The sequence below is a fragment of the Sycon ciliatum genome, chromosome 11 (assembly GCF_964019385.1).
Source record: "Sycon ciliatum chromosome 11, ocSycCili1.1, whole genome shotgun sequence".
NCBI lineage: Eukaryota > Metazoa > Porifera > Calcarea > Leucosolenida > Sycettidae > Sycon > Sycon ciliatum.
In genome coordinates this window covers 15,535,614-15,556,016 of record NC_088653.1, presented here as the reverse complement: position 1 = coordinate 15,556,016, position 20,403 = coordinate 15,535,614, and the positions used below count along the sequence as shown (strand labels likewise).

At 48.9% G+C, this 20,403-nt stretch overlaps 1 protein-coding gene across 2 annotated transcripts in view; it reads right to left on the bottom strand.

Moving 5' to 3' along the window:
- The window catches only part of LOC135827456 (uncharacterized), a 104,589-nt gene that overhangs the window by 14,113 nt on the left and 70,073 nt on the right, over positions 1-20,403 (bottom strand). For both annotated transcript variants that reach the window (XM_065339948.1, XM_065339949.1), the window contains 3 exons: positions 15,953-16,030; positions 12,253-12,537; positions 11,145-11,321 (listed from right to left, as the gene is read on the bottom strand). In XM_065339948.1, the coding sequence (XP_065196020.1) occupies positions 11,145-11,321; positions 12,253-12,537; positions 15,953-16,030 (540 nt within the window). The remainder of the gene's footprint in view (positions 1-11,144; positions 11,322-12,252; positions 12,538-15,952; positions 16,031-20,403) is intronic.

Sequence of the window (20,403 nt, the reverse complement as noted above, 5' to 3'; positions counted from 1 at the left end):
GCATTCCTAATCACAGCATACTCACATAACACCCCACACAGCCACCTGGGCATGGTCATCTGGGGTGTTGAACAGTGCATTGCTGATCCCAGTGTACTCACATAACACCCCACACAGCCACCTGGGCATGGTCGTCTGGGGTGTTGAACAGTGCATTGCTGATCCCAGCGTACTCACATAACACCCCACACAGCCACCTGGGCATGGTCGTCTGGGGTGTTGAACAGTGCATTGCTGATCCCAGCGTACTCACATAACACCCCACACAGCCACCTGGGCATGGTTGTCTGGGGTGTTGAACAGTGCATTGCTGATCCCAGTGTACTCACATAACACCCCACACAGCCACCTGGGCATGGTCGTCTGGGGTGTTGAACAGTGCATTGCTGATCCCAGCGTACTCACATAACACCCCACACAGCCACCTGGGCATGGTCGTCTGGGGTCTTGAACAGTGCATTGCTGATCCCAGTGTACTCACATGCATTACTCATACAACCCATATATGGCAATGCGCAATGGGCTGATTAGGAAGCCACAACAAACGAGCTTTTTTTCCGCACAGCTAAATGTAAATGTGTGGGGAGTGATCATGACCTTGTGCTGATGGGCATCAAGTTAAAGCTAAAGCGATGCTTCAAACCCCCGTCCTTCAGGAAGAGATTCAACATCAATAAACTTAATAATCAAGAAATACGATCGACATTCCAGACAGAGATTGGTGGTCGTTTCCGTCCATTGCTGGAGATGGAGAATGCAGATGATATTGTCAATAAGTTTAACAACATCTTGACGGAGGCGGCAACTTCCATCCTAGGAACCACCCAGAAGCCCAGAAAGCCATGGATCTCAGATGAATGCCTAGGGCAGTGTGATACGCGCCGACAATTGAGAGGGAGCCGCTTTGGTTCTGCTGCGGCACAGGACGAGTATCGTGTGGCGAATCGGGAGACCAAGCGGTTAATCCGATGAGACAAAGAGAATTGGCTACACAATAAATGCAAGTCAATTGAAGATGACATCGCCAACCGCAACCCCCACGGAGCATACCTAACTCTGAAGAGTCTATGCAGCAAGAAATCAGGATCAGCAATGCAGGTGATCAAAGCAGCAGACGGATCCACTTAAACGAAAAAGGAAGAAGTAGCTCAGCGGTTGTTGTGCAACCGGAGTGCCATAATTATAGTAATAAAAGGACTTGAGAACTTGGGCAGGCAGGCACTCGGTGTTTCTAGTTGATTTATTTTCGGTTCGATTTATTTGCATTTATTTGGCACGGCTACGCGGACGCTACTAGTCGCGTACCCTTATGCAGATCGGTCTACTTTTTGAGTGCATGTGGTGTCCTTATTTTGATGCATGTAGATTAGTGCAGTACGGTGGCTTTGTTTGCACTGCTGCGGGTGCGCTGTAGGTGCACTTGTACGTGCACGTTCTGCTGAGGAGAGCGTTTGGGCTTTCGCTTGCGCTGCTTGGTTATTCGATGTTTTCCTTTTCTGGTTGTTGTTGTTCCTTCCGTGATGAACGGATAGTCTTTCTTTCTCTCTTGTTTCACCTATATTCATATTTCTTGCAATGTAAAATATCACCCCACTGGTTTGTGTGAGCTTGTAGTCGGTTGGACCAAAGCGGTGGTGTGAGTACGGTGCATCTTTGTACAACGTGGACCTGAACGTAGATGATAAAGTCCTTGACGCAATCGTTACTCCAGCCATGTCAGATAATGCCAACAACAATCCCATTCTGAGGACCGAAGTCGAATACGCTATCAACTCCCTCAAGAACAACAAATCAGAGGGGGTTCGATAACATTCCTGGCGAGCTTTTGCGACATGGTGGAGATACGTTGGTGGCTGTTATGCACAGGGTTTGTGACCTCGCATGGACGACTGGTAGATAGCCAACATCATGGACAAGGTCCATTCTTGTTCCCATCCCTAAATCTGGAGACCTTCGGCAGTGCAAAAACTACAGGACAGTGAGCCTCATCAGTCATCCGAGCAAAGTGCTACTGAGGATTTTGCTGAAGCGCCTGCAGCCGCAAGTGGAGGGTTTGCTGGCGGACGAGCAAGCAGGGTTCCGGAAGGGAAGAAGCACAGTGGAGCAAATCTTCAACCTCAGAATGTTAATTGAAAAGTACCGTGACCATCAGCAGGCTGTGTATCATTGCTTCATCGATTTCCGTAAGGCCTTTGATAGGGTTTGGCACAAAGCACTATTCAAGATTATGAGAGCGCATGGCATCGAAGCAAGAATTGTGGAGCTGATTGAAGCGCTTTACGCTACTACTGAAGCTGCATCGTTGTTGGATCCACTATCACCGACTGGTTCACCACATCAGTGGGTGTCAGGCAGGGTTGTTTACTCTCGCCTTGTCTGTTCAACGTATTCCTGCAGTACATCATGTCTGACGCTTTGGAGGAGTTTGATGGGTCAGTATGTATCGGCGGCATGTGCGTGACCAACCTACGTTTTGCGGATGATATAGATCGAATCCCATCGTCTGTGGAAGAGCTGATGGACCTGACCGAGCGCGTGGATACGAGTGCTGTTGTGTATCGTGTCGGAGAAAGGTCTTCTGGGGTGTCGTCGAGATCTCGTTGCGACCGTGACTCCTGCTTGTCTCCCTGGCTAGGTGCTGCTTGCTTTGCTTTTTGCGTAGTGTTTTTGATTATTGTTTACTATTGCGTATTGTTAGTGTTCGTTTTGATTTGGTACAATACTTGTTACGAGATACGACACATTGTGTAGTGTGTGTTTGCAGCACGAAGAAGACTGCTCACCAGAACGGTTAGCTCAGGAGCTTGGGCTTACCTTGTGCAATCACAGTTCATCAGCTTGGACATTGCGCTTGGTCCCATGCGAATAACCGACTAGAATAGTAATTATTTCTTCGTGCATTTTTGAATTGTGTTCTTGCTAGCTCGTTGATTTATTTAGTTGATGTGTTGATTTGTGTTTGATTACTTATTTATTTGATGCGCGATTTATGTGCGCTGATTGCGTGATGGCATGCAATTATGATCATGCTTGCGCCAGCTAGCTAGATGCCTGCGCCGCGCACTGATGTTGAATGAGTTAGTATGCGCCCCGCGCTGTTCATGCATATATGGTACATGGTGTGTAATGTTTGCCGCACACGCGTATACGTGCCTCGCCTCGTACTGCTTATGTGCCGCGCGCCGTACTATTGCTGTCGCTTTGCCGCCAAATTTAGCTTCCGCTTTCCGAGCGCTGTACGCTCTTCTGTACGCTCATGCCAAAGTTGGACGCACGTTGTGGCTGGCCAGCGCTTTACCCCTCATGCGTTGTTCTTTTCCTTGATGCTGTGGTTTGTTTTTCTTTAGTGTTCTAGAGTTCTCTTTCCGATGTAGTTCGTATTTTTCCAGTCTCTTCTTCTCAATGTATTCTACTGTTCATTCATTATAGTCCGTAAAGAATTACGTGACCTCTTGTCTTGTGGCGTCTGTGCGATCCTGAAACTTTTGAGGTGTTAGTAGTGAACACAACATTTTGGCGACCACGCCAGGATAGAGACGCGTGAACATGGATGAGGTAGAAGCGAAGCTGATCGCAAATGGTCAAGCTTATGGCTACACTGGAGAGGCATTGCGTACTTACGTAGAGGAGCGTATCGAGAAGCACGAGGAGAAAGTGCGTGCAGAGAGAGAGCGCGACGAACGAGCAGGAAGTAGATTGGAAAGGAAAGATGACGAGCAGCTGCTTGCGAGGATTGCAGATTTGGAGTTGCAAGTCCAGCACACACGAGAGACTCAGAGTGATGAGAGCACTTTGTTGAATACGACGAATGGCAGTTTAGCGAGCAAGAGGGCTGCCATCAAGATGCCGAAGTTCGACGGTAAGCAGACTGTTGAGACCTATCTCGAACTGTTCGAGGATGTGGCAAAGCAAAATGAGTTCAGCGACGACGAGTACCTGATCCGCTTGCGCGTGGCTGTTGCTGGCAGCAAGTTGGAAGGTGCATGTTATGGCTGCAACACCTTTGCCGAAGCGAAGCGCGAGCTGCTGATGGCGCATGGGAAGACCGCCGACAAAGCGTGGCAAGCCCTGATGGCCATACAGCAGAAAAGTGATGAGAGTTTCTACCAGTTTGTGGTACGAGTGACGCGCGAGACGGAGAAGTGGGCAAAACTCGCCAGGCCTAGCCGTACCTCTAGCCGCGGACAAATCGGTGAGCTGGACGACACTGAATTGTTCAAATGTGTCGTACGTCAAGTCCTGCTAGAAGCTGTGTCGGCAGAAACTAAGGCCTTCTTGATCGAGAAGAGATGTTACACGAAGGACTTGAAGGCGTTTGCGGAGGATGGTATGGCTTACCAAACAGCCCACGGACGTAGCAAGCTGAAGCCTGCCAAGTCTAGCACCAGCGACAAACGTATACCGTTTGCGTCGGCAGAGTGTTTGACGGTCAGCGTTGATGAGGCTAACAAGAAATTGTCAGCTATGGCGTCTGAGCACCGAAACGCGTACGTCAAGGCAGAGGGACTGTGTTTCAACTGCCTGAGACCAGGACATCGAGTGATGAATTGTCAGAACAAGGGTCGTTGCAAGCACTGCAACAAGCGACACCACAGTCTACTGCACAGAGAGGACAAACAGGTAACATCCGAACCGATAGCCGAATCGAAAGTCGGTACGTATGAATGTAGTGCAAACAGCGTGCACTTGATGACCGGCGTGGCTGAGGTACAAGGACCTAGCCGAAAGGCCAGTGTACGCATATTCATCGACCCAGGTGCGCAGGCATCGTTCATCACCGCGCCACTGGTGAACTCGCTGCAACCGGCACACCTTGGATCGCAAACTGTCAGGCTGAAGGCGTTTGACGTGGAGCCGAAGTTTGAAAAGATGGACAGGTACCGTGTCACCATCAAGGGTGCAACGAAGTCCATTTCCGTCAATGCCTGGCAAAAGAAGTCGCTAGGTCTCCGATTCGATCCGCTAGCAGACAGCACAATTGCACGTTGGCAGTCACAGGGATTGCAGCTGTCTGATGACTCGACAAAGGCCGGATCAAGCGAAGTGCACATGCTGATTGGAGCTGACTACTGCAATGAGTTCCTTCTCCGCAAGGAGCAAATCAATGGAGAGACGGCCTGGCACACTGAAATAGGCTGGGTGCTGTCAGGACCGGCTAATAGTGAAACCAAGTCAGCGACCGTCAGTGTGAGTTGTATTGAACTTGACCGACTGTGGAAGATGGAAGAGGTGCCGGAAATAGCTGAGACGTTACCGGACTTCCCGATAGAGCGGCAAGGCCCTCATTACCAAGTGGGATTGCTATGGCGATCTGAGAAGCGTCCGCCAGCCAACCTCAACCAAGCGATGGCAGCGGCACACTCACTGCTGAAGCAGCTACAGAGACGAGGTCGACGTCCAGCGTATGATGACGTCCTCATCACTGAGTACTTGAAGCTGGATGCCATTGAAAAGGAACCGCATCCGGAGGAAGCCGGCTATTACATGCCGCATCATGCCGTATTCCGTAGCGACGCCTCAACGACGAAGACACGGGTCGTCTTCAATGCATCCGCCGCCTGCACCGGAGCACCATCCCTAAACGACATGGTCGATCCCGGGCCATCACTCCTACCGGATCTCACTGGTATCCTCCTCAGGTTCCGTGAGTATGAATGTGCTGTACAAGCCGATATTCGCAAGGCTTTTTTTATGATCGGAATGCGTGAAGAAGATAGGCCATATCTGCGTTTTGTTTGGCCTGAGATAGGTAGCGAAGAAATGTGTATCTGGCGTTTAAAGAAGCTGCCTTTTGGAGTGAATTGTTCTCCTTTCATACTTAGTGCTGTGCTGCGCTTTCATCTCGATAGTGCATTCGAGTCTGCTTCTGCTGCTGAGCGTGATATCATAGAGCTGCTGCTGCGTAGTTTTTATGTTGATGATTGCGTTTCTAGCTTGCCATGCTGTGCGGATGCTGAAAAGCTGCAGGAGTATAGCGTTAATGTTTTGCAGGGAGCAGGCATGGAGTTGCGGAAGTGGCGAGGGAACACGATGACCTCAGACCCCGAGGCTGGTTCCAAGGCACTGGGTATTGTGTGGAACACCGAGTCAGATTGTATTTCGGTGGCTGCGCTCGGTGATGTTGAGTGTCCCAAGGAAGTGTCTGGTTGGTCTCGTCGTGCGTTGTTGCGTTGTGTTGCCGCTGTGTTCGATCCGCTAGGTTGGGCGTCACCCGCAGTTGTGCCAGGCAAGATGATGTTGCAAGAGAGTTGGAAGCTCGGCGGTGGTTGGGATGACCCATTCCCTATTGATTTGGCTGTCCGATGTGCTTCATGGTGGGGAGAGCTCGCAGCGCTTTCTTCCGTTAAAATCCCCAGATGGATCGGGTGTACTCCAGATGCTCCAGTCACGTTGCATGTATTCTCAGATGCATCCGAGAAGGGCTATGGCTGTTGTTTCTATGTTGTGTCCGGTTTGACGTCTTCTTTGTTGTGTGCGAAGGCGAAGGTTGCACCTGTTGTACGTCCCACTCTTGCGCGTCTGGAATTGTCGGCTGTGTGTCTTGGCGTGAAGATGTTGTCCTTTGTCGTCAATGAATTGAGAGTGCCAATTGAAAGGATTGTGGGGTGGACAGACAGCCTAACCACATGGCACTGGATCTCAAAGCCGTCGTATCACTGGAAGACGTATGTTGCTAATCGAGTTGCTGCAGTGCAAGAAGTTTCGCAGAAGCTGCAAGTAGAATGGCGTCACTGTCCAGGAGTTAGCAACCCTGCAGATCTTGTCTCGCGTGGTATCCCAGTGTGTGACTTGCAGAAGGAGATGTGGCTGCATGGTCCGTCATGGTTGAGCGATGAGTCTCAGTGGCCACCAGTCATCTCGTTTCAGAGCACCAATGAGTCCGTCACCGAAGCACGCGTGTCGGCTGTGGAGGTTGACACTCCAGTTGTTTGGCCGTGGGAGAAGTTCTCCAAGTGGCAACGAGCTCGCAGTTTGGTCGCAAGTATGCTGTCATGGCGACACAAGGGTGTTTCGCGTGCAGAATTGATTCCATCTGCTGAGTCTGTGATGTTTCGCGCCATCCAAGAGCAATGCTTCCCCAAGGAGTTGTCCCAGTTGCGGAGCAAGGAGCCACTGAAGAAGGGTTCGAAGCTGTTCAAGTTGTCTCCGTTTCTGGATGAAGCTGGTTTGCTCAGAGTTCGTGGTCGTCTGCAGGAGAGCGATCTGTCCTACGAGGTTCAGCATCCGATCATCCTGGGCAGATGTCATCTAAGTGAGTTGTTTCTGCGTGATGCTCACCTTCAGCGAATGCACCAGGGTGTAGAGAGCGTGCTTGCGTTTCTACAACAGCAGTTCTGGATTCTCGGAGCTCGTCGGTTTCTTCGTAGCGTGTCGGAGAAGTGCATTGTTTGCCGCAGATTTCGCGCACAGACTGCTGCTGAGGAGATGCCGCCGTTACCCTCAGACAGGGTGAAGCACCACCAGCCATTCGGTCTCACAGGTATTGATTATGCAGGTCCGCTGTACGTGCGCAGTTCATCAAATGTTCAGAAAGTGTGGGTCGCACTCTTCGTGTGCGGTACTACTCGCGCAGTGCACCTAGAGCTCGTGGATAGCCTGTCGACAGAGGTGTTCCTGCTAGCATTGCGTCGTTTCATCGCCCGTCGTGGGAAGCCGCTGCGTATACGTTCAGATAATGCTACGACGGTCAAGTCCGCCGCAGACAAGGTGGCAATCCCGTGGTTCTTCAATCCGCCATCTGCCCCGTGGCATGGAGGGTTCTATGAGCGTCTGGTGGCATGTGTGAAAGCTCCCTTGAAGAAGGTTCTCGGTCGAGCGTCGTTGAGTCGAGACGAGCTGTTCACTGTCTTGACGGAGATCGAGAGAGTCGTCAACTCTCGACCCCTCACTCCGGTTTCTACGGATGTAGCTGACGAGTCGCCGCTGACTCCAGCCATGATGTTGGGAGACATCTTTGCAACCGGTATTGCCTCGTCTGACAGACCACTCGATCCACGGCAGTTGTCCGCTCGAGTCAAGTATGTCCACGCCGTCTACGAGCACCTCAACCAGCGTTGGTCGTCTGAGTATCTCATTCGTCTCAGTGAGTATCATCGGTCGAAGTCAACTCCGCTTGTCGTGAACGACGTTGTGTTTATTGCCGACGACAACCGGAAGCGGCAATCATGGCGCTTGGGTAGGGTCGCAGAGCTGTATCCTGGAAGAGATGGCAAGTGCAGGGTGGCCAAAGTCCAAGTTGGCCAATCGTCCATGCTACGGCCCATTCAACGCTTGGTTCCGTTGGAAGTAGCGAAGGAGCACGTTGAACCGCAAGTTACGCGTCGATCTCGTCGTACCGTTCGACCACCATCTCGTCTTGATTTGTGATCAGTGTGGTTGAAGCCCTTTGGTGGGGAGAATGTTGTGTATCGTGTCGGAGAAAGGTCTTCTGGGGTGTCGTCGAGATCTCGTTGCGACCGTGACTCCTGCTTGTCTCCCTGGCTAGGTGCTGCTTGCTTTGCTTTTTGCGTAGTGTTTTTGATTATTGTTTACTATTGCGTATTGTTAGTGTTCGTTTTGATTTGGTACAATACTTGTTACGAGATACGACACATTGTGTAGTGTGTGTTTGCAGCACGAAGAAGACTGCTCACCAGAACGGTTAGCTCAGGAGCTTGGGCTTACCTTGTGCAATCACAGTTCATCAGCTTGGACATTGCGCTTGGTCCCATGCGAATAACCGACTAGAATAGTAATTATTTCTTCGTGCATTTTTGAATTGTGTTCTTGCTAGCTCGTTGATTTATTTAGTTGATGTGTTGATTTGTGTTTGATTACTTATTTATTTGATGCGCGATTTATGTGCGCTGATTGCGTGATGGCATGCAATTATGATCATGCTTGCGCCAGCTAGCTAGATGCCTGCGCCGCGCACTGATGTTGAATGAGTTAGTATGCGCCCCGCGCTGTTCATGCATATATGGTACATGGTGTGTAATGTTTGCCGCACACGCGTATACGTGCCTCGCCTCGTACTGCTTATGTGCCGCGCGCCGTACTATTGCTGTCGCTTTGCCGCCAAATTTAGCTTCCGCTTTCCGAGCGCTGTACGCTCTTCTGTACGCTCATGCCAAAGTTGGACGCACGTTGTGGCTGGCCAGCGCTTTACCCCTCATGCGTTGTTCTTTTCCTTGATGCTGTGGTTTGTTTTTCTTTAGTGTTCTAGAGTTCTCTTTCCGATGTAGTTCGTATTTTTCCAGTCTCTTCTTCTCAATGTATTCTACTGTTCATTCATTATAGTCCGTAAAGAATTACGTGACCTCTTGTCTTGTGGCGTCTGTGCGATCCTGAAACTTTTGAGGTGTTAGTAGTGAACACAACAAGTGCAACAAGACTAGGCATGCAGATCAATGCTTCCAAGACCAAGTCAATGGCAGCGCCGGAGGGCGGTGGTGATCTGGGGTGCATTCAAGTAGGCAATGAGCGAATAGAAGAGGTATCCCAGTTTAAATACTTAGGTGCCGTAATCACGTCGGATGGCAAGTCCGATGTGGAGATAAGAAGACGCTTAGCACTAGGAAGCAAAAGATCATTGAGCTTCAATTCATTTGGAAATCGCCATCACTTTCTTTGCCTACAAAATTTCGTTTTGTTAGGTCTATTGTGCTAGCGACTGTTTTATACGGATGCCAATCTTGGACATTATCTGCCTCATCAATGAGAAGAATTTCATCCTTCGAGATGAAATGCTTCCGCCGACTCTTAGGAGTAACATACCACGACCGGCGTACCAACCAATCTATCCTGGAAGAAATCAATGACATCATCGAAGCAAGGATGCGGCTAGCGGACGAAGTCAAGAAATTTAAGTTGATGTGGTTTGGCCATGTTACGAGACATGACGTTTTCTCCAAGCCCTTCCTGCAAGGATCAACTCCTGGATCTCGACCGAGAGGAAGGCCCATGACATCATGGATTTCTAACATTAAAAGTTGGACGGGTCTTCCCTTGCATGCTCTCTCTCATGCAGCACACGATAGAGTTGGATTCAGAGACATCATTCACAATTCTCTCGCTGATTAATGCCTCTACGATCACCTTGTGATTATGAGTTATACATACATACATACCAGGCGCGTACGCAGGGTCACCTCTAGGGGGGTTTCCAACCGAATCATAAACAATGCATTGTTCGCGTTCCTTGGATCATATTCATATTCATATTCATCATATTCATCAGTTCTACCCGCTCAATCTTCCTGGAAGTGGAATGGTATCCACGTCCACGAGAGAAGAGAATGAGGTCGACCATGATAGCCAGGACACTGCAGGCGCGTAGCACCGCCGTTGGAGGTGGTCCGGGTGCATGGCCATGGGGGTCGGGGGGGGGGGGGTGTCCCCCCCCCGGGAAAAATTGGAAATTAGGGAGCAAAATCCTGCATTCTGGGCACTTTTGGCATTGGTCAGGCCACAGCCGGACTGGCCGGACCTGCTGCTACGCTCCTGCACTGTACCAGCGGTAGAGTGCAGCAACGGTGCGAAAAATGCCCCAAACAAAGGCCCAAACGCGTCCTGCTCCAGCGATTTCGTTTTTCTCGATCGCAGAGTTTCGATTGTTTTGCTGTATACTCTTGAGAATATCACAAGTGAAGCCCCTGCAAACTTAAGCAAGTCGATGTGACAAACAGTCTCAAATTCTCGATACTCAAGTCGCACTGCGCGCTTTGGAAATTGCCGAGATCGCGGCTCAACTTACGAATGATATATCTCAAGAAACATTGCTCGCAGCGCTTCGCGAATTGTTTCTACCGACAGCTGAGAGTTTTCTATTCGATCTGGATATTTGGATCGTTGGAATTGAGCGAGATTTGACTGAGTTATGACCTGTTGAAGTTTTCATTCTTGTCAGATCAATCGCGCGCCCTACCAAAAAATGCCCAAAAATGTTGCTCGTTTGGAACATTTGGGGGGTTTCCGGGCAACGGAAAACCCCCCCTGCGTACGCGCCTGCATACATACAAATGTAAAAGGGGAAGTCCGGTGAAAATTTTAAATTTCTGGGTCTGTAGAGCTCCACGGCCTGCAAGGCAGTGTTGCCATGGAATCGCATTGCTATGGCAAACCATTCCTACGGTGAACAATTGCCATGGTAACGTCGAACTCACCGTAGCAACCAGCAGTCTGCTGCCAGAATCCAATGTGGGCGTATCCCGGAATGTCCTCTTGTAGCGATTTCTTGAAGCCAAGCTTGCAGGTGACATGACCGCTCTCGTCAATCGAGGCCACGCCCGGATACCTCCAGATCAGGCCGAAGGGCAGCGTTGCGTTCTGTATGACGGCTCCTGAAATACGCACAAGACATACAGGTCAGGCAAGGGACAGGTACGGGACAGGTACGGGGCAGGTACGGGGCAGGCACAGGGCAGGTACGGGGCAAGTACGGGACAGGTATGGGGCAGGCACGGGGCAGGTACGGGGCAAGTACAGGACAGGTATGGGGCAGGTACGGGGCAGGCAGGGGGCAGGTACGGAGCAGGTACGGGGTAGGCACGGGACAGGTATGGGACAGGTACGGGGCAGGCAGGGGCAGGTACGGGGCTAGTACGGGGCAGGTACGGGGCAAGTACGGGACAGGTACGGGGCAGGCACGGGGCAGGTAAGGGGCAGGTACGGAGCAGGCAGAGGGCAGGTATGGGGCAGGTACGGGTAGGTATGGGATGTATTAAAAAGAAAAAATGAGTAACGAAACAGTTGAAGAGTTTAGATGGAAAACACGACAAGCGCCAAAATTGGCAAAAATATGGTTTTGAGCTCAGCGTAATCAAAAGTCAACTTCTTGAAATTTTTCCCATTCAAAATCTGACCATAACCACGTCAAAATGTTGGCCAAGTAAGATACTACTGGTGGTGGTAGTGGACATTATAGCGAAATTTGTAGTTTCTTGGTCCTTTTTCTTTACTATAAAATTAAGGTACAAACCCCATTTACAATGAATTCAAACAAACACACACACACACACACATACACATACATAAACACACACACACATATACACACACACATACACACACATGTACCCAAACATGCACTTGCTCTCTGCCAGAAACGTATCGGTTGGGTCTCCCTGGGAGAGGTGAGAAACATTCCTAAGGCAGCGCACACATACATGCATATGCACATGCATGCACACACGCGCGAGCGCGCACACACACACACACACACACACACACACACACACATGTACACACACATAATCCATACACACCACTTACCAACACAGACATACGAGAACCTTGCATTGAATCTCGCTACTCCATGGATGTTATACCAGATTGGGACATCCTGAAAGGTGGAAGCAACTTCTAGGCATGCTGGGTTGGAGACGTCAGCCTTCATAACTACCAGGAGGTTTTTCCAAAAGTTCTCGCTGGGAAGAAAGAATCCAATATCCCGCTGGCAATCTTGCTGGGCTTGGCGGTAGGTGGCTTTTCTGAACGTGTCCTTCAGGATTTGAACCCGCCAATTTCCGCAGACGTGCTCGGCTACGATATGCTCTCCTGTGTTTACACCAACATCACCATCACAACCGCCACCAGCAGCAGTAGCAGCACCAGCAGCAGCAGCACCAGCACCACCAGCAGCAGCACCAGCAGCAGCACCAGTAGCAGCACCGGTATCAGCAGCAGCACCAGCAGCAGCAGCAGCAGCAACAACAACAACAACAACAACAACAACAACAACAACAACAACAACAACAACATTTCACGCTTTAAAGTTAAACATATACTCTTCGCGCATTCTCTGCGCCATAATTATGCCCCACCACATATACTCTCGCTGCATACTGCTAGCAACGTGCAACCTTCGTATAATTTACGTCGCTCTCGTACTTGGCACTTGCCAACTCCGCGGACTGACCGCTGTCTCCATTCTCCCCTGTACAAGGCCCTTCATTACTTTAATTGCCTGCCCACTCAGCTTCGCGAAATCCCTTCTCGTACTCCCTTCAAATCCGAGATATCCCTGCTGTTGCACAACTCTGTATGCTCGTGTAGCGGCCACCCCTGCCCGTACACTTAAGTACGCAACTCTGTATGCTCGTGTGGCGACCACCCCTGCCCGTACACTTAAGTAGTCATTAACCCCTAGGCCCTGCCCACCCACTTCTTCCTCACTTTTTCTCCTTTCTTACACTATTATCTCTTATTGGCCACTGGCTATCGTGAGAATAAAGATTTGAAACAACAGCAGCAGCAGCAGCAGCAGCAGCAGTGCGGTCAGCACCAGCAACAGAGCCAACGACGATGACGACAAAACAAAGACAGCAACAGCAACAGAAACAGCGTGAGAATATGGATTTGAAACAAAACACAGTACATAACTGTATTAAGTTAAATGTGAGTTCGTGAATTTCATGCGTCTGCTGAAATAATTTGACCAGTGCTCTGCGAAAACCGACCTTAGGTGCTATTTTGGCGAAATTGAGTTTGTGCTGGATTGTTGACCCATGACCCTTTCTTCAACTTCTGGTGAAGTTTTAGGTGGATTGCATACATATTCAGTTAGATACAATGACAATTTCTTTGCACTTTTCCTGCAATTTTTGGAGGAAAAATTGCAAAAATCCTGGATTTTATGCTACATTTTGGAAACAATGGTGTGAGGATTCAAGCAGCATGATTGCAACCAAACTTTGCAGAATAAATCTGTATGTCATAATCCTCAAAAGGAAAGGTTTATGATGGCATTGGATCTTCCTGTTGTGGAGATAGACACCGTGACATTCTATCTCTGTTCTGTGGATGGTGTTGCTCACGAATCTGGTGGAAGAGGTATTTGGCTCTGTTTGAGGATATGCCAGCCGGAGTGATGCGTAGAGGCAGGTGCAAAGTAGTGAAGAAGCTAGGATCAATGCCGGGTTAAAGGATATTGATAGTTTTATCTGGTACTGGTAGTTAGAACATCTAGTTATGTCTACATCTGCCGCACACATTGTTTCGTAATCGGTGATATGATGTCTCTTTTCCAAATCTTGCCAAACGTACTGTATGCAGCTTTTCCACAAGGCTTTGTGAACGCCTGGTGAACAAGCTTCTTCGTAGTGATACTGGGCAAATGCGTGTAGGTTGGTACTGGCTTGTTGTGCCCATGTGGAGCCGCAGGTTAAGGGAGGCCATGAACTATATATAGCATAATACTAGCATAGCATAATGCTCTATAAAATGCTTCAGCTCCACAACATCTTCCACAGGCAGTGCATTCCAGAGTTCTGTGTTGGGCTGATCTCACTTGCACTGACAGCAGCCTGTAGATTTCAGCACCCAGGGCTTGATCCTGGACTGGAGCCGTGGAGACACACACAAAGACTTCCTGACATCCTACGATTCCACATCCGACTCTCCTCGGCGCTGCTGTCATCAGAACTGCGATTGGACCAGGCCAAAAAAGGACTATTCATCGTGAAGGAGTTCGGCTAAAACCTCTGGGGAGAAGCCCACAGCAATTTGAGCTAGCGTCCGTCTTCTGCTTCGTTCCGCCATGACTCTCACCTTGTAATCTTCAAAAATCGACAGATCGTGACGTTTTGTTCTTTTTCTCGAAAAAATTACGAAGCACCTAAGGTTGGTTTTCGCAGAGCGCGGGTCATTTAGGCTCTACAGGGTTAACATGTGGTAATGGGTACGGATGCGCAAACCTCAGCCTTCAGCTGAGTCTCACTCCAAACATGCTTTGCTTTGTTTTTAATGGCTACCCCAAACTGAGAAGTAGATGAGATTTCTCACTTACAGATTCTGCCACCAAGCAACCGTCTGCCAGCCGGGAAACCGGATAAGGGTTGTCACTAAAGTTGTTGTCGCCCTGTAACGAACATCACTCATTTGGGGGGGGGGGGGGGAGGGGTGCAAGCCAAAATCACAAGTCGACCGATGCTGCACATACCGTAAAGTCGCTGATAAAAGCCGGGCTTGTAAGCATATAAGCCGCTTTCTGCATCAGGCTTTAATGCAAACCAGGCTTGTATGCAAACCATGCTTATATGCACCACTGATATTTTTGCCAGGCTTGTATGCACATCGGCTGACCTTCTATTGTACCGCCACCTTGGCTACTAGTATTTTTATGCCTTTTCTGCATAGAAGCCAGGCTTCTACGCGCGACGCGCGTAGATCTACCACTGACTACCAGTATGGCGGCAGTTTTACTATGCACCGTACATAGCGCATGCACTCTTGACCTACCCGATCCGCGCTTGCATAGAAGCCAGGCTTCTACGCGAGACAGGCTTATATGCATTTGACCCGTTTGATTTTCAGGCTTCTATCCGCGATGTGCTTGTATGCAAACCCGGCTTTTATCCGTGACTTTACGGTGTACATCAGGGCTGAATTTACTGTCATATTTTGCATAGCAGTTTCTGCTATACGATAATCACAATTGTGTAGCAGTCTTTGATTTTGATTAGCATTTTTCTTTGAAGGTTGGGTGTTTACCACATTGTCCTTCTTGAGAGTGATACCTGAAAGCCCATTTGCAAAAAAACCAACTGAAGCATACATGTGCATGCAGATTGAGAGTACCTGCACCACATATACTGCACTGTATGCATGTTACTTGGCGAACCAGGCTAGGCATGGATAGCCTTTATGTATCGCAGTTTTCTGCGCGTCACGGTGACTTTTAAGTAGCAGTAGATCGATTTTGTATCGCACACTGCGATGCGATACAGGATAAATTCATCCCTGTAGATGCACATGCATGCCATTTGCGTCGTCCAGCACAGCAAGATGCGTTCCTTTCGGCGGGGGGGGGGGGGGGGGGGGGTCCGAGTACAAAATGAACGATATTCGTTTCAGGGATGACAGGAAAACGTTTGCGACAACAGCTCATCAGACATGAGTCACAACACCACATGGAAACACAAGCAAACATTTTTAAAAAGGTTTGTATACATTTCGTAAAGAGACAAGTTACCTAGATTCCGGGCAGGCTGTTTCGGAGACCTTCCCTTCGCCCGATGTCTGCGTCTCTCTTCCTCAGGGATGCGTGCTTCTGAAAGTCACACCGGATCAAAGATCAATTCGGTCAGTCACACATGTAAGTAATGTGTGGCTCACCTTGCTAACAGAGAATCAGTGACTTTAAAAAAAAGTTAGTTCACTGGCACCTTCGTCACGAACAGTGCATTGCCCATCTAATGTGCGAATTCTGTAGAAATCTGACAATAGGTTCTCTTTGGAAAAAAGGTTTGTATCGAAAATACACACATCAAATATTCACTGTTTCGAAGTTGCCTACCCCCCCCCCCCTCCCACACACACACACACATTACCAGAGTCCAAAAAGCTAATTTACCTATATTCTATAACGTTAGTGCCTTTGGCTAGCAAATTTCGGATCTCTTGCTCAATTATTGGCCTAGTTATTATGCTAATCTTGTCCGCATGTTAAACAATGTGAAAAGGGGGTTGAGGAAATGAGCCGAAAAACCACATCCGAGGTTCAAGATTGGAACTTTGAAGTTAGCACTGCGTAGTCAATACCGTATTTTATCGGTTGTAGGTCGACCCCCGTATCCGCAGGTCTCGATTCTGCGTTAAAGTTTTCACCCAAAGAAGCACTACTAACCACCTCCTGCTACTAACACATCAACAAATCATGTAAACATTCCTTATCGGAGGGTATAACGTCCCAATCCTTGAAAAAGGCCAATAAACTGGCAAAAATGTGTACACATGGTGCACTCGGGCATGCAGTGCAGGTCATTTTTTGTAAGATACTGATAGTTCCCGGTTATAAGTCGAATCCCGGCTGTAAGTCGACCCCCACCCATTCTCCTTCTATTTTAAGCCATAAAAGGTCGACTTACAACCGGAAAAATACGGTAGTCCAAAGCACCCACTACTAAATTTTGGTCAATATCTGACAAGAAGTGATTTTGGACCAAAAGTGTCCCCAACTACCTTAACCTTTTGAGCATGCGTGACGTTCTGACACGTCATGACCACTGCCACTGTGACACGCGTGACGTTCTAGAACGTCACGAGTCAGTGTGGAACTACATCGATCCCGCGTTTCTTCCGTGGCGTGGCGTCGAGCTGTACCGCCGCACAGAGGACTCCTAGGATGTACGCGTACTGTAAAAAAAATGCGAGTCGCTCCGTAAGTTTGAACTGGAGTTTAATACATGCGTGTGCATACATTTCAAAATACCAATTTCGCGTAAACTACCTTTCTGAAAACGGTCATAACTTTTGTAATCTTTGTTGTATTTCCAAAACAAAAACAGTTCTGTGCTCAGGATACATGAAAGAATCGTTTGAAATCAAGTTTGCTCACATAGAGTGAATTTAAATTGTTGACTGCGTGGCAGAGGTTTTCAGTCGGCCGGGCTCAAAAGGTTAAACGTACCTGCTAAGCCTGTTTTGGAACTCCACAAAAAAGTCCACATAAAATAAAGTCAGAAACAACAACAACAACAACAACAACACAGCAATGCTCTCACACCGTTGTCCCACACTTCCCTTGACAGGCTAGAACGACTCCAGCGGAAAGCCGCCAGAATATGTCTCCACCTTCCCCTTTACACACACTTAGAACACTCCCACCTTTTGCATCGCATCAAATGGCCAACATTATTTTCACGCTTTAAAGTTAAACATATACTCTTCGCGCATTCTCTGCGCCACAATTATGCCCCACCACATATACTCTCACTGCATACTGCTAGCAACGTGCAACCTTCGTATAATTTACGTCGCTCTCGTACTTGGCACTTGCCAACTCCGCGGACTGACCGCTGTCTCCATTCTCCCCTGTACAAGGCCCTTCATTACTTTAATTGCCTGCCCACTCAGCTTCGCGAAATCCCTTCTCGTACTCCCTTCAAATCCGAGATATCCCTGCTGTTGCACAACTCTGTATGCTCGTGTAGCGACCACCCCTGCCCGTACACTTAAGTACGCAACTCTGTATGCTCGTGTGGCGACCACCCCTGCCCGCACACTTAAGTAGTCATTAACCCCTAGGCCCTGCCCACCCAATTCTTCCTCACTCTTTCTCCTTTCTTACACTATTATCTCTTATTGGCCACTGGCTATCGTGAGAATAAAGATTTGAAACAACAACAACAACAACAACAACAACAACAACAACAACAACAACAACAACAACAACAACAACAACAACAACAACAACAACAACAACAACAACAACAACAACAACAACAACAACAGAGAGACCAGATACTGAAACTAGCCGTGCACCACTGCCAAGTGACCAAAAGCAAGTCCCGCAAAAATTCTACGCCCACTCGTCCCTGGATGACGAAGGATCTCCTCAGCCAGATCAAAACAAAGCACAAACAGTTCCGCACCTACAAGGCGACCCAACTAGACTCAGATTGGAAACTGTACACAGCCCAGCGTAACCGAGTAACCGCTCTTTTGCGACAGGCTAAGTCCGACTTTGTCCAGCAAACAACGTCAACGGGTACAAACCTCCACCGTCTACTGAAGCACCTGAAAAAACCGCCTAAGCAAACAATTCCCACACTATCGACAGCCAACTCCACTGCAGCCACGGCTATGGAGAAAGCAACAGCTCTCAACAAGTTCTTTATCTCCCAAAGCCAACAGTCCATCGACAAGACCACCTGTACTACACCAGACATCAACACTACCCCTGACATCAGTCATACTCTAAATACAATCGCAGCAACAGTGGAAGAGGTCGAGAAGCTTCTATGCAGTCTAGACACTGGCAAGAGCCCAGGCTTTGACAACATCCCAACTCGGCTCCTGAAAGAAACTGCAAAGGAAATCTCCCCATCTCTCACTAGTCTCTACAATCTGTCCTTCAGAACCGGAGAAATACCACAGGATTTGAAAGACGCAACTATTACACCCATCCCCAAGTCGGGCAACCCCTCCCATCCTACCAACTACCGACCCATCTCCCTGCTCAGTATAATATCAAAAACACAAGAAAAAATAGTCCACTCTCGTCTGTACAATCACATAGCACCGCACTTACCCTCCAACCAATCCGGCTTCAGGAAACAAGACGGGACCGAACTGCAACTCGCACGGATCGTCCACCAGATATCCACAGCTAGGGATGCGGGGAAGCATGTTGTAACGTGTTTCTTCGAGCTCAGTAAAGCCTTTGATCGTGTATGGCATCAAGGCTTGCTGAAAAAGCTGAGCCACTATGGTGTCGACGGCAAGGCTCACAATTGGCTCGAAGTCTACTTGACAGGACGCAGACAGCGGGTGCAGGTTGAAGGCACAACATCCGCCTTCATACCAATACCAGCAGGAGTGCCCCAGGGCTCGGTCCTGGGCCCACTTCTGTTCCTGGCGTACACCATTGACCTGCCCACTGCCTGTGAAAATGCTACAACCTCGTGTAGCCAGTTCGCGGACGACACCGCACTAATTGCCATTGCAGGCAGCTACATTGAGTGTGAGGCTGCGCTACAAAGAAGCGTCGATGCTGCAGCAGAATGGCTAGAGCGCTGGCACCTGCTAGTCAATAAAACGAAAACCGTCATCCTCCCGTTCTACCATGCTAACCGACCCCCACCATGACTACCCGAAATAAAACTTGGCCAAACCCTGTTAGAAACAGTAACACAACATCGTCACCTCGGCATGATCTTTCAGCACGACCTAAGATGGTCAGCCCACCTTGACTTTGTGCTGAAGAAAGCCGTAAAATCTTTTAATATTCTCTTTAGGCTCAAATCAACTCTACATACTAAATCACTCTCTCTCATTTACAAAACGTATATCCTGCCTATAATTGAATATGCATGCATTGCTGTCACCCCGCTCTCAATCGCAGCCCTTGACCGTCTTGAGCGAATCCAGCGCAAGGCGGCCAGAATCTGCCTCCGTCTCCCCCTTTACACTCCTCTGGATCATTCAACACTGCTCCATCGGCTCAAATGGCCGACAATGTTCTCTCGCCGCAAAGTGAAGCTCACCCTTCTTGCTCACTCCATAAAATACCAATATGCCCCACAACACATACGCTTGCTCAACACCCCCGCTCAAGTTACGGCCCAGTACAGCCTTCGACACGCACGCACTTGGCACCTCCCACCCTCCAGAACCGATCGCTGTAAAGACTCCCCACTGTACAAGTCCCTAGAATACTACAATGCCCTCCCTGCTAGCATTCGTGACGTCTCCTCCCGACCTGCTTTCAAACACGAAATCTGCTCACTGCTGATTAACTCAATCTGCTCCTGCAGCGCTCACCCTCTCCCATACTTGTAAAGTTCAAAGTGATGTAAATCACTTTCCAACTGTTTAACCCACAATCTCACATTCTCATCAATTTATCTCTTATTGGCGATGGTGCCATCGTGAGAATAAAGAATTCAAACAACAACAACAACAACAACAACGCTTTAAAGT